The 14,990-nt window shown below is 40.2% G+C and overlaps 1 protein-coding gene across 1 annotated transcript; it reads right to left on the reverse strand.

Moving 5' to 3' along the window:
* Window positions 1-2,957: 2,957 nt before the first annotated feature.
* On the reverse strand, window positions 2,958-7,761 carry LOC126067316 (speedy protein E4-like). The gene is made up of 6 exons (XM_049869114.1): window positions 7,653-7,761; window positions 6,938-7,138; window positions 6,209-6,267; window positions 5,547-5,632; window positions 3,188-3,356; window positions 2,958-3,017 (listed from the first exon to the last, which is right to left on the reverse strand). Exons 1-6 carry the CDS (start codon window positions 7,759-7,761, stop codon window positions 2,958-2,960), a joined length of 684 nt encoding a protein of 227 aa, XP_049725071.1.
* Between the last annotated feature and the right edge of the window lie 7,229 nt (window positions 7,762-14,990).

The following is a 14,990-nucleotide window of genomic DNA, read 5'->3' on the forward strand; positions in this document are numbered from 1 at the left end:
CAATAAAAATGAGGAAAAAAATGGGCTCAAACACTGCAACAACTGTGAGAATGCCATAGGACTGGGCAGTGTTTTGTTCTGTCGTGCATAGGGTCGCTATGAGTAAGAACTGAGTTGACAGCGCTGAACGACATAAACAACAAGCCTCCTAAACTGTGAGAAAATAAATTTCCATTTGCTAAAGCCACCTACATGTGGTATTTCTGTTATAGCAGCACTAGGTAATTAAGAGAGATCCCAAGGGTACAGGGGCTCCACCAGCATATTTTAAGAATAGCTGAGCGGGAGAAACTGAAGAGATAGATGTTTTGAGTCACCTTTGGCAATATTCTCTATCATTTGCTTCACATTTTTATCAATTTCTAACTTGGTTATTTTTGAGAAGCTACTTCCCCTTGCTTCTTCCATTCTCTAGAACCTTCCCTGGCTCCTGCTGTTATCACATCCATTACAGCCACTATGGGCTCTTTGATATTCCTACAGCAATGTGTTTCTTCTCACATAATATTCTGAATGCCCATTTTTCTTCTGTTGTTTCAATTTCCAAGGCTGATTCTCTCCCTATAGCAGTTTTCTCATCAAATTCTTGATTCTTGTTATTCTCCTACTTTTCCAGATATCATTCTACAGTTTCAAATCTATGCCCAAAACTGTGCTCATCACTTTAATTTGTCATATTTCCTAAGTTACTTAAAAGCTTATTTGCTTTATATTATTTCTATCTCACTTATTTAGCTTTCCATGTCTCTCCTCTTATACACATCTGTGGCGCGATGGATCGCTTTTGTGTGGCCTTCCTTGCCAGGGACTTGTAACTTTCATCCAAATGAATGAATGGGTGGGACTGTGCAAATAGGGTAATTGTGGCTCACCAAGGGGATTGGTCAGTTTTGCCATCCCGTTGGGCTGAAAATGAGCCATCCTAGAGGTGGGAAGGAGAGGATCCCATCGCCTTCACGGAAGAACAGCCAAGAGCGGAGCACATCCTTTGGACCCAGGATCCCTGTGCTGAGAAGATTCTAGAAACAGGAGAGTAAGACACTGAAGACAGTGAGGAGTGGTGGCAGAGAAATGGTAGCACCAACAGGAGATGGTATGGTGGGCTTCCCAGGCCACGGAGTGAGAAGTGGAGGGCCTTTGGGCAGGAGGCTTGCTGGCAGAGTGGGGTACTTCCAGGCACTTACTGGCAGAGCTAACAAGAGCTTTGTAACACTTGCCTGAGCAGGGCAGAGGCCAAGGGCCAGGGAGAGGTCTGCCTGTGATCACGGCTGTCCTGATGGAATAACTATATCCTGAGCATTTCTCCACCTAAATTATAACCTGTTACTTCTCGTGAGTATTGTCTGTGAGTTCTGTATAGCCACTCCAGTGAATTATCAAACCCAGCAGAGAAGTAAAGAGTGCCGTGGGAGGGACAGTTAGTGTCAAAATTGGTAAAGATGTAGAGAGAGGAGGCATGTCTCACCTCCACCTAGTAGTAACCAGCCTTGGGCTGTTGATCTTGATTCTCCTTCCTGCTTGTGAAGAGGGAGAAGGTTAGATGCTGCCCCCATGCTATTTTCAAACATCCCTTTTAAAATGTCCTTGGATTTACATCTCTTTGCCCTTGCCACATCCAGTTATCCATAGACCACTGATTCACAACTAAGGATAATTATGCCCCCAGGTGACATTTGGTAATGTCTGGAGATATTTTTGGTTGGCACAACTGGAAGAAGGGATACAACTGGCATGAAAACGGTATATTCCAGGAATCTTACCATGCACTTGATAGCCCTCACAGCACAGAATTATCCAACCCAAATGCCAATCAAGCTAAGGTTTAGAGACCCAGCCACAGAGCTGGCTTTTGTCCTTACTCTTTCCATTTCTCCCTCAATCTAGTCCCCTAGTCTTCTCCTATATAAAGCCTCTAGTGCAGGTTCTATCTCATCTCCTATTATCATTTTCCTTTTCATTATTTTTTTCTACTGAAAGAAAATTAAATAACCACAAAACCTTTAAGCACGAATATAATTTAATAGTGCATAAACAACTGAGACAAATGATATCACACAATACTGATAAATAGATTGATAAATACTACATTCTTGCTCAGTTCTTTGCCTTAAGACATTTATTTTCCAAATATTTGCAATACTCTGTCCTTTATAATAAAATAGCCTATAAACATATCCAGGCAGTTCAAAAGAACAATGAAATTCAAACAATTCAATATTGAAGATAAAACATCAAATAAGATTTAGAAAACCTTCAGGGAACTATTGCCTAACTATGTAACAGCAAAAATGAAATACATCACCTTAAAAATTGTGAAATCATTTATATAATATGAATAACAGGCACCACAAAACTTTTCAGTAAGAGCATAATCTCAAAAGTAAAAATTACTTTTAAATTAAATATAATAAAAATTGTATGACCAATATTTTCCAAACAAACCAGTGAAATATTTGATGACTTTAATGATATTTTTAATATGAATTTGTTAAAAGTAAGTATTTTCAGCTTCAATATAAAATCCCTCTTTGGTAATTTACTATCTACTTGCTCTAATCGAAGTATCATAATTCCTGGCCATTTCTTATGCCTGTAACCCAATTTCTACTGTTATGTGTTTACTTCCTTTTCCTTTTTGGGGGGGATTTAGTGCTCATTTGAATCAGCGATATCTCACTTTTGGATTAAAACATGTTTACAAATATAATTGAAAATATACAATATAAAATTGTTCTACTATCAAAAGTTACCTTTTTCTATATATCCTGATCAACTACAATACTTATTGTATTGCACACTGTACACAACTAGTTTTCTCCACTTCCTCTTCTATATGATTGCTTATTTCTTAATCTGGTATTTACTGTGTGATGTTCACAGGTTGCATATTGAAGGACAGATGCAGAACTTGGTTTCCTCAGGCCAATAATTGCAGGACTCTGTGGTCTTTAGGAGCTCTAGGGAATGAGGGTGCGATCTCGCCCCCACACCCAGTGCTCTGGATCATAAGCCTGAATCTGGAAAGAAAAATGTCTAATGACTAAGTGAAGACCCTCCAGAAGGACACAGCCTTTCCTCTCCTTGTGCAGCATCTCATATTTCCCAGTTCTCAAATCCAAACTTCAAATCTCCCATGTCCCTCCTCTCCTGTCCAGTCCAACCACTCCTCAAATTCTTATAACCCTACCTCTTCACATTCCTCCCGAGAAACCCAAATCTTCCAGCGCATGGAACGGATGAATTGAAATCGTAGCTTGTGGAACATGGGGCGCTGGAAGTGACTCTTCCCATACAGAAAGAAAAATATGGCTTGTTTAGGGGCCTGGTTGTCTTCCTCCATATCACTGGCCAGGTAGCTGAGGAAAGAAATCAGGTTTCTTATAAGAAGCCAAGCCAGAAGGACTCCACTTAAGATCATCTTCCTAGAAAGGACTATAGACTGACCATCTTCAATACATGACTTTAGATCAGCCCTATTCAACTGGAACAACAGACACAGTTCACTGGAAAACTTATTTCTGTAAAGGAACATTGAGAATGACCCTTTTCATACTTGGATAGTAAGTATCATACTGAGAACCCTGAGGATGTATTCTGCCACCATTAAGCAATGTAGTGTACATCACAATATTCTATCACCATCCTCTACCCCATTCACTCCTACTGTTGTTATGAGCAAATAACTATCTCTCCACTACATTGTAAGAACGTCAAGGAGAATAACTTACTTGCTTTATTTCTGTATCGTCTCCCTCCCACCAAAAACTGATATGGTATCTTGCTTACATCTGTACATTAACTCAATAAGCATTTCTTGATTCCATCCTTTTTATCTCTTCTTATCCCCTCATAAAAAAAAAAAAAAAAAAAAAACCCCATAGCCATCAAGTTGATTCCCACTCATAGCGACCCTTTAGGACAGAATAGAACTGCCCCATAGAGTTCTAAGGAGTGCCTGGTGGATTCGAACTAACCGACCTTTCAGTTAGCAGCCATAGCACTTAACCACTACACCGCCAGGGTTTTTTCAAAGTCCCTAGTAAACTGGAATCACTAAATAAACTTTTATTGACTGAATGAATTAATGCATAAAAGTGTACAGACTCGCTCTAATGTAGGAAAAAACTAAACCCAAATCAAACATGCCGGTATCAAATCAACTGAACTCATAGCGACCCCGTGTGTTACAGATGAGAACTGAGCTCCACAGGGTTTTCTTAGCCGTAATCATTATGGAAGCATTCTTCACTGTAATGGTTATGGAAGTAGAAAGCCAGTCCTTTTTTCTGTGGTGCTGCTGGGTAAGTATGAACTGCCAACCTTCCGGTTAACAGCCAAGAGCGAACTGCTAACGTAGGCAAATACTTGCAAAATAAAGTGCTGTGTTGAGTTCTTTTTAGGATGCGGTGATTTTATAACAAAACCCTGACTTTGACTTTAAGTAGTATCTAGAATAACAGGGGAGCCCTGGAGGCACAGTGGTTAAGAGTTATAGCTGCTAACCAAAAGGTCGGCAGTTCGAATCCACCAGCTGCTCCTTGAAAACCCCATGGGGCAGTTCAGCTCTGTCCTATAGGGTTGCTATGAGCTGGGATTGACTTGATGGCAACAGGTTTTTTTTTTTTTTTTTTTTTTTTAGAGTAAAACGGTTGGGTAATAAGAGGAATGGAGGAGATAATAACTAACACTCAAAATAGTATATGATAATAGGATTCAACTAAATGTTACTAAGATGCAGAAGGTCAACTCTCGTCTGATTGTGAAGTTTGGAGAAACCATCATGAAAAGGTGGAGTTTAACTGGCTTTGCAGACAAAAAATCTTAATTCAGTGAGATATTCCTAAAGACATCCAGACAGTGTATATAATATAAAACTAGAAGAAAGTAGTTGCAGGGTATTTGGAAAGGAGAGTTAGTAGTTTCTGTAAAACAAAGAAATAAAATATCTGGGTATCGAACAAGGTTCAGGGATTTAGTGTTGAATTCAAACTGGGAATTCTGAGCTTGATGAAAAACGAAATTTGGAGCAATAAATTTTTTATGGAGGGCTGTAACTTTCTCTGATTTAGACTGTTTTAGACTGGAGTGAGGATATCCTCAGTAAGGAAAACAAGCTGGAAGACTTCTACAATAGATTGGTGTGATGTAGGACCCGAAATGGGGCGCCTACTGTGAGATGGGGAAGAACAAGAGGATTAGATTTGGTATTGATATAAGAATCAGAGTTTTGGTTTCAAGACCGTTTGTTTGGGCATGGTGGAGTTAATTCTTTCTTCTCCACTTAGAAAAGTTTTGTTTTATTTAGCTTTGCTTTTTTTTAAAAAATACAACAACAACAACTTGACATTAGGTTTTGTTTACACTGAGCAGTACAAAATGAAAGTAAAACTAGACCACAATCCCCATAACCAAATATTCCCTATGGTTTTCTAACACAGAAAACACTGAGAACTGTTTTAAGAAGGTGAAAGATAAGATGCCCCCTTCCAACACTCCCACATACCCAGGGATCTGAAGGTTGTGATGAGATGAGGAAGCATACTCACAGAGCTAAGAAGAAATGAATTCGTCGGTACTGCCAGGAGAAGAGGCCAGCCCGGCTAAAATAAGCAATTACCATGGACAGGAGATACTAATAGGAAAATAGAAAACAACAGAGGAGTGGTCACTTCCTGGAAGAGGACAAACACTGTAATAATGCAACTCAAGGCTAGGGTCATAGCTCAGAGAGGAGACTCCTGTGTTGGGTGGGTGGGCTTACTGGGGGACACTGGGAGTGGCAGGGATGTTGAGGGAGGGTCAGTTCCAAATTACAAAAGACATGGGAGGGGAAGTCGAAATACTGTGAAGATAACAAGACATGGCTGTTTAGGGAGGGTGTTCAGGATGGCTGAGATTGTTAGGGGCTTTGTCTTGAGCAAAAAGTTGTCTCAAAGGTGTGGGAATGAAGGTGACAATCACAAGTGGGAGAAAATACAGGACCTAGTACTCAAAATCTCAAAGGGCCGTGCAAGGGCAAAGAGTTAGCTGGCCACACTGGAAGGAAACAACAAGACCCTGAATGGAGGCATTGCCAGGTACTGAAGAAACCGTAAGTTTGCTGAAACACTTGGAAGGAGATTAGTAAAGATTGAGAAAAGGAGAGACAGATTTCAAAAGCACAATCCCACAGATGTGGGCAGTAGTAGAGTTTGGTGGAGACTGTTACCTTGTCGGACACCCTCAGTTTTTTGTCCCAAGCCAAGAATCTTTGAATGACAGGATCCTCTGTGAAAAAAAAGCATATGTTAGGTTAACAACTGGAACAGGGTTGCCCTGCAGTAATCGAGAGTAATGGGATATGTTCTAACTCTCACCAAACCTTCCCAGGAGAAGTTCTAGGGCTGTGGCCAAGGATTAGCATGAGGGGAAGAAAAGAGAGAATATTTACTAAGATAGTGAATCCTGTTCGGGGGCTAACACGAGGAGTGAACATATGTAGGGCTGCATTTCTATATTTGTGTTACGAAGACTTCTTGAATAAATGATTAAAAACAAACCACTGCTTATGGCCTCTTAATATGCATTAATATATCAACCCAGAGGTTAAAATGTAAATTCACATTCCTTTTCTCATCTGATATTCACATCATGGAAGCGGGTGTACTATACTGATAAAAAAAAAAAAAAACACCTGGACTCAGAAATGTGAAAAAAAGAAAATATGTGGAGAAGGCCACATGTAAACCCAAGTTTTCTCATCAGTCTACTCTTCTGTGTCATTTTCTGAGTGTCCCTGAGAAATAATCAATATAAAAGCTCTGCCTGCACATCCCAGTAACAGGCAGCTAATCACCCCAAACAGAATCCTATTCCTTATAGGTCAGAAGAGTTATTGGAAATGTCTTCATTTTAGAAAGAACAAAATTGTAGGCTGATGTCTGGGGCCTCTTCCTACCAAGCAGCCTGTTGAAGACCTCATGGTGCTCCGGCTCCACAGCTGACTCCCACTGTCTCTTCCCCTGCATTGGGAGGCCACTTACGTCCTCCACGGCCCAGCTGTTCTTAGACTCTGGGGTCACCTCCTTCACAAAAGCTACTGTCCAGTCCCTCTTCTGGCCCCAAATCACAGGCAGGGGGCTGGAATGTATCCAGGGAACTGAGTAAAGAAAGAAGACTATAATATAAAGGTTTTTTCTTTTGGCATTCAGGCACTTATCACCCACCTGTGCTTTCCCAACCCCTCCCCGTACAATCTCTGGCCTTCCAGACTCTGGGCCTCGCTTTTGTCATTTCATCTTTCCCCTTTTTTCATATCTATCTTCTCCCATTATCTTGATATTATTACATCTCTCTTTTTTTTATATATCCTTAAAACTCTTCCTCATTAATTTCTACCATGGTGTGTGTTGAGGAGGGGGGACCTTCTACATAATTCCCCTCTTCTCTTTTCCCCTTCTTGGATCTCAACTCCTAATCCGCCTTCCTTGTTATTCAGACTTGCCTTCAATTTGGTTCCTCCTCTCCACCTCTTGAACCTCTTCTTCCTAAAGACCTGATTCCTAAATCTCTCCTCTCTTTCACACATTGACACAGGTACTCTTTCCTAAGAGTAAGTGCCCTCTTTTTACTAGGCAACCCACCTAAATATCTTCATGGTCCAGTCTCCTCACCTGAGGGTCCTGGACTTTCTTCCTTCACCATCACTTCCTCGGAGCACTCTGTGGAGGAAGGCTGGAGTTTCTGATTCACAGACGGGACTAACGGAAGACAATCAGCCATGGCTTCTTCCAGATTGCTTGTTCCTTCCACAGAGCTTAGTCCTGTTCACACTTATGTCTGGTATCTGTCCAAACTAATTCTGGATTATGGCTGTGCACAAACCCGCTAAGTCTGTTCCAGTTTGGGGAAGATGAGGAATAAGAAAGAGCTCTGAGAAGAAACTGTTGTCCACATCCGCTGCCTAGCACCCACTGGGTTTGAATCTTCCAATCAGGAGCACTGGAACCTGCTGATGTCATGATTCATTCCAACCTGACAATCAGATCAGTTTGAAGGAAAACACGTGCAACTGCCAGAGTGACAGGCTTTCTTCTCTTGGAGATTAGTACATATTAAACAGTACCTCAGGACAACCTCTTCCCAACTTTTATCACTATCCTCAATAACTGAGAGTCAATTTTTACCCTTTGCCCCACAGAAGCCACATTTTCTCCATTCAAAACCTGAACTTATCCTCTCCTTTCCACTCTCATTTCAGAACCCTAACTGGTGAAGGGGGAAGGTACCAATAAGTGAATTTAGGGTAAGAAATGATAAGAACTTAAAAAGTGAAATCAACATATAACCAAACAAAAAACCAAACCCATTGCTGCCGAGTCGATTCCAACTCATTTTGACCGTACAGGACAGAGTAGAACTGCCCCACAGGGTTTTCAAGAAGCAATTGGTGGATTCTAACTGCTAACAATATAAACCAGCCTAAGCCTATTGCCATCAAGTCGATTCTGACTCATAGCGACCCTACATGACAGAGTAGAACCGCCCATAGGGTTTCCAAGGAGCAGCTGGTGGATTCAAACTGCCAACCTTTTGGTTAGCAGCTGAGTTCTTAACCACCATGCCCCCAGGGTGCCGTACAACACCCTAGGCACATTAATTTATCACATGAAAAACACAGGATAAACACTGTACTTCGCAATGTTTTGCAAAGCTATTCTGATCATCATTTACTGATATGTGCTACACGTACAGGGACCTCTCGTGGTGACAAGAACTATATACAACCACCAACCTCAGACATCTTAGCCTCGGGCATATTTGAGGATTAAGCAAAAGCCTCTTTTAGAATGAAATATAAAAACATACACATCTACAAATGTACTCGCACACATTTCAAATGGTGTATAAATCATCAGCCACTGCCCATCTGAAAGTGTCATACTGGGGTGGCTTGCATGTTGCTGTGATACTGGAAGCTATGCTATCAGTATTTCAAACACCAGAAGGGTCACCCATGGTGGAAAGGTTTCAGCAGAACTTCCAGCCTAAGACAGACTATAAAGAAAGGCCTAATGATCTACTTCCAGAGATCACCCACTGAAAATCTTATAATTACAAAAGAATATTGTTCCGCTTGCTTGCTTTGGACACACCATCAGGAGAGATCGATCACTGGAGGAAGACATCACGTTTGGTGAACTAGAGAGCCAGTGAGGGTGACCCTCCGTGAAATGGATTGGCACAATAGCTGCAACAACAGATCCAAACAAGCATCAATCATGAGGCTGCCAGAACCGGGAATGTTACATAAGCTCACCGTGAGTTGACACCTATCTACCTACCAACCCACCAACCCACCTACTTAAAAAACCCACTGCCATCAAGTTGATTCCGACTCATAGCGACCCTACAGGATAGAGTAGAACTGCCCCCACAGAATTTCCAAGGAGCGCCTGGTGGATTCAAACCACTGACCTTTAGGTTAGCAGCTGTAGCTCTTAACCACTACGCCACCAGTTTTCCAACCTACAAAATACCAAGGAATCTCTGGATTATCTAATGCCTGTCCCTCAATTCTGAGTAACTTCAGTATATATATCAAATTTTCTGAATATGTATAGCTTTTTGCCCAGAAATTTCACTATCATTTACATATAATTCAGCTATATTGTCAAACATAAAAAAATCCTGTAAGAAAAAAAATCTTGTTATCTGAAGGCAAAATATGATGTACTCTGTGAAGATTGGGGAAAGTGACATGTGAATACGAGCAAGAAAAAGAATAAATCGACCTCAGATTATATTTCAGTATCCAGTAAGGCTTCTACCAAACCTCCCAACTCATAGCTCTTTAACAATACTAAAACAATTATGTTTATTAAAATGGCATCTAAGTCCACATTTTTGATTCCTTGTTTGTACTTTGCCAAGAAGTATATCTGTCATTTCTGGGAACACCAACATTTTATTTTGTACTCAAGTTGTTGCTGAGCAAATAATCCAAGAAGCTGGACTATATGAAAAACGCAGCACCAGGACTGAAGGAAGAGTCATTAACAGCCTGCATTATACAGATAACACAACTTTGCTTCCTGAAAATGGAAAAGATTTGAAGCACTTACTAATGAAGATCAAAGACTACAGCCTTCAGTAAGGATTACACCTCAACATAAAGAAAACAAAAATTCCCACAACTGGACCAAAAAGCGAGTTCATGATAAACAGAGAAAAGACTAAAGTTGTCAAGGATTTCATTTTACTTGGATTGATAATCAACACCCAGGGAAGCGGCAGTCAAGGAATCAGAAGACGCACTGCACTGGGCAAATCCGCTGCAGAAGACCTCTTTAAAGTGTCAAAAAGCAAAGATGTCACCTTGAAGACTAAGGTGTGCCTAATCTAAGCCATGGTGTTTTCAATCTCCTATTATACATGCAAAAGCTGGACAATGAATAAGGAACACTGAAGAAGAACTGACACCTTTTAATTGTGGTGTTGGCGAAGAATACTGACTATACTATGGACTGCCAAAAGAATGAACAAATCTGTCCTGGAAGAAGTACAACCAGAATGCTCCTTAGAAGCAAGGATGGCGAGACCGAGTCTCACATACCTTGGACATGTTATCAGGAGGCATCAGTCCCTAGAGAAAGACATCATGCTTGGTAAAGTAGAGGGTCAATGAAAAAGAGGAAGACCCTTAACAAGATGGACTGACACAGTGGCTGCAACAATGGGCTCAAGCATAACAATTGTGAAGATGGCACAGGACTGGACAGTGTTTCATTCTGTTGTACACAGTGTCACTATGCATTGGAATTGACTCGATGGCACCTAACGAGATATATATATATGTACACACATGTATGTATGTATATATATGTAGATATACACACACACACACACAAACATCTGTCAGTTTGTCCTACTGTGGTGGCTTGCATGTTGCTGTGATGCTGGAAGCTATGCCACTGGTATTCAAATACCAGCAGGGTCACTCATGGTAGACAGGTTTCAGCTGAGCTTCCAGACTAAGACAGACGAGGAAGAAGGGCCTGGTAGTCTACTTATGAAAAAAATTAGCCAGTGAAAACCTAATGAATAATAGCTGAACATTGATATTGTGGCGGAAGATAAGTCCCTCAGGTTGGAAGGCATCCAAAAGATGACTGGGGAAAAGCTGCCTCCTCAAAGCAGAGTCGACCTTAATGACATGGATGGAGTAAAGTTTTCAGGACCTTCATTTGTTGATGTGGCATGACTCAAAATTAAAAGAAACAGCTGCAAAAATCCATTAATAATTGGAACATGGAATGTATGAAGTATGAATCTAGAAAAATTGGAAATGGTCAAAAATGAAATGGATATACATAAACATCAATGTCCTAGGCATTAGTGAGCTGAAATGGACAAGTACTGGCCATTTTGAATCAGACAATCATATGGTCTACTATGCCAGGAACTACAAATTGAAGAGGAATTTCGATGTATTCATCATCACAGAGAACATTTCAAGATCTATCCTGAAGTACAATGCTGTCAATGAGAGGATAACATCCATATACCTGTAAGGAAGACAAGTTAACATGACTATTGTTCAAATTTACACACCAACCAGTAAGGCTAAAGATAAAAACACTGAAGAGTTTTACCAACTTCTGCAATTGGAAATTTATCAAACATGCAATCAAGACGCATTGATAATTACCGGTGATTGAAATGCAAAAGTTGGAAACAAAGAAGAAGGATCAGTAGTTGGAAAATACAGCCTTGATGACAGAAATGATGCTGGAGATCACATGGTAGAATTTTACCAGACAAATGACTTCACCATTGCAAAAACCTTCTTTCAGTGACGTGAACGTTGACTATACCCATGGACCTCACCAGATGGAATAACGGGCATCAAATCAATCAAATCAATAACAGGTATCATCTGTGGGAACAGATGATAGAAAAGCTCAGTATCATCAGTCAGAGCAAGGCCAGGGTATTACTGAGGAACAGACCATCAATTGTTCATATGCAAGTTCAAACTGAAGCTGAAGAAAAGCAGAACAAGTTCACAAGAAGCAAAGTATGACCTTGAGTATATGCCATCTGAATTTAGAGACCATCTCAAGAATAAATTTAATGCACCAAATACTAGTGACTGAAGAACAGATGAACTGTAGAATGACATCAAGGACCTCATACGTGAAGAAAGCAAAAGTCATTAAATAGAAAAGACCAAAACAGATGTCAGAAAAGACTCTGAAACTTGTTCTTGAATGTTGAGTAGTTAAAGGAATGTTGAAGTACAAGAGCTGTACAGAAGATTTCAAAAGGCAGCTCAAGAAGACAAAATAAACTATTATAACGACATGTGCAAAGACCTGGAGTTGAAATACTAAAAGGGAAGAACATGCTCAGCATTTCTCAAGCTGAAAGAACTGAAGAAAAAATTCAAGCCTCGAGTTGCAATATTGAAGGACTCTATAAACAAAATATTAAACAATGCAAGAATCAAAAGAAGATGGAAGGAATACACAGAGCCACTGTACCAAAAAGAATTGGCTGACGTTCAGTCATTTCAGGAGGTAGCATATGATCAAGAACCAGTAATATTGAAGGAAGAAGTCCAAGCTGCACCAAAGGCATTGACAAAAACCAAAGGTCCAGGAATTGATGGAATATCAATTGATATGTTTCGACAAATAAATGCAGTGCTGGAGTGCTCAGTCACCTATGCCAAGAAATATGGAAGACAGCTACCTGGCCAACTAACTAGACGAGATCCATATTTATGCCTATTCCCAAGAAAGATGATCCAACAAAATGTGGAAATTATTGAACAATATCATTAATACCACAGGCAAGTAAAATTTTGCTGAAGATAATTCAAAAGTGGTTGCAGCAGGACATCGACAGACAACTGCCAGAAATTCAAGTCAGATTCAGAAGAGGACATGGAACGAGGGATATCATTGCTGATATCAGATGGATCCTAGCTGAAAGCAGAGAATACCAGAAAAATGTTTACCTGTGTTTTATTGACTATGCAAAGGCATTTGATTGTGTGGATTATAATAAATTAGGGATAATAATGAGAAGAACAGAAATTTCAGAACCCTTAATTGTACTCATGAGGAACCCGTACATAGATCAAGAGGCACTGCTTCAAACAGAAAAAGGGGATAGTGTTGTTGTTAGTGCCATCGAGTAGATTCCGACTCATAACAAGCTTATAGGACAGGGTAGAACTGTCCCACTGGGTTTCCAAGGAGCAGCTGGTAGATTTGAACTGCTGACTTTCCGGTCAGCAGCCAAGCTCTTAACCACTATACCACCAGGGCTCCCAAGGGGGATAATTCATGGTTTAAAGTCAGGAAAGGCATCCATCAGGGTTGTATCCTCTCACCATACTTACTCAAACTGTATGATGAGCAAATAATCCAAGAAACTGGATTATATGAAGAAGGTGGCGGCATCAGGATTGGAGGAAGACTCATTAACACCCTACGTTATGCAGATGACACAACCATGCTTGTTGAAAAGTGAAGAGGACTTGAAGCACTTACTAATGAAGATCAAAGAACAAAGCCTTCAGTATGGATTACACTTCAACATAAAGAAAACAAAAATCCTCACAACTGGACCAATAAGCGACTTCATGATAAGCAGAGAAAATACTGAAGTTGTCAAGGATTTCATTTTACCTGGATTAAAAATCACTGTCCATTAAAGTAAAAGTAGCAGTCAAGAAATTAAAAGACACATTGCATTGGGCAAATCTACTGCAAAAGACCTCTTGAAAGTGTTAAAAAGCAAAGATGCCACCTTGAGGACTAAGGTGCACCGGACCCAAGCCATGGTTTCTTTAATCGCCTTGTATGCGTGCAAAAGCTGGACAATGAATAAGAAGAGTGAAGCACTGACACCTCTGAATTATGATGTTGGCAAAGAATACTGAATATACCGTGGACTGCCAAAAGAATGAACAAATCTGTCTTGGAAGATGTACAGCCAGAATGTTCCTTAGAATCGAGGATGGTGAGACTTCGTCTCACATACTTTCAACATGTTATCAGAAGGGACCAGTCCCTGGAGAAGGGAATCATGCTTGGTAAACTAGGGGATCAGAGAAAAAAAAAGAAGGTGGCTCTCAATAAGATGTATTGACACAGTGGCTGCAACAATGGGCTCAAGCTTAACAACCATTGTAGTAACTGTTCAGGATGAGGAAGCATTTTGTTCTTTTGTACATAGGGACACTGTAATTGGGAACCAACTCGATGGCATCTAACAACAACAACAAATATATGTATATATACATACAGACATACATACTATGTACGTATATATGTATATCTTTCTGTCTTAGCACCTGATGGTAAGGATGTGATCAGAAAAAAAAAAAAGGACATTTGTGAGGACATGCAAAAGCAACACAGGAGCCAACTGAAAGAGCTCCAACTCCCCAAAGGCGCAACAATTTCAATTACAAAATAAATGTTAGATTATATACTCTAAGGTATAAAGTAAGTACCCGTGGGTTCATACTGATATATTCGTTAATTAAATATTAATTAATGTGGGAAAATAAAAATCGCCTCTGCAAAAGAGTTCCAAATACTCTATGCAGATACTTAGCCCTCAGGCAGGCGGAGTGTAACTCCCAGTCTGGATTATACATAGTGACTTCTTTCCAAAGATCACATAGAGTATTGACAGGGGAAAAACAGTAACTTTATAGTGGAGAAACCTGACGAGCACTGCCTCAGCCACGTGATCAAAATTAATAGCAAGGTTGATAAGGATGACACTTAAAGTTTTCCAAACAAACACACAACCACCATCTACTCATGAAAATAAGTTAAAAAGTGCTAATCGAAGGACATTTTACAACATATCTTAATCTTACCAGTACTCTTCAAAACAGTCAAAGTCATCAAAAGCTAGAAAAGTCAGAGAAACTGCGGCAGCCATGAGGACCTTACGGAGAGAAATACTCCATGTGATATGATATC

This window comes from Elephas maximus, chromosome 2, assembly GCF_024166365.1.
Source record: "Elephas maximus indicus isolate mEleMax1 chromosome 2, mEleMax1 primary haplotype, whole genome shotgun sequence".
Taxonomy (NCBI): domain Eukaryota; kingdom Metazoa; phylum Chordata; class Mammalia; order Proboscidea; family Elephantidae; genus Elephas; species Elephas maximus.

Coding starts and splice junctions, on each gene's coding strand:
- LOC126067316 (XM_049869114.1), bottom strand. CDS start 7,761: ATGGCTGATTGTCTTCCGTTAGTCCCGTCTGTGAATCAGAAACTCCAG. Junction 7,139..7,652: donor AGAAAGTCCAGGACCCTCAG/GTGAGGAGACTG, acceptor TTCTTTACTCAG/TTCCCTGGATACATTCCAGC. Junction 6,268..6,937: donor GGTCTTCAACAGGCTGCTTG/GTAGGAAGAGGC, acceptor TTTTTTTCACAG/AGGATCCTGTCATTCAAAGA.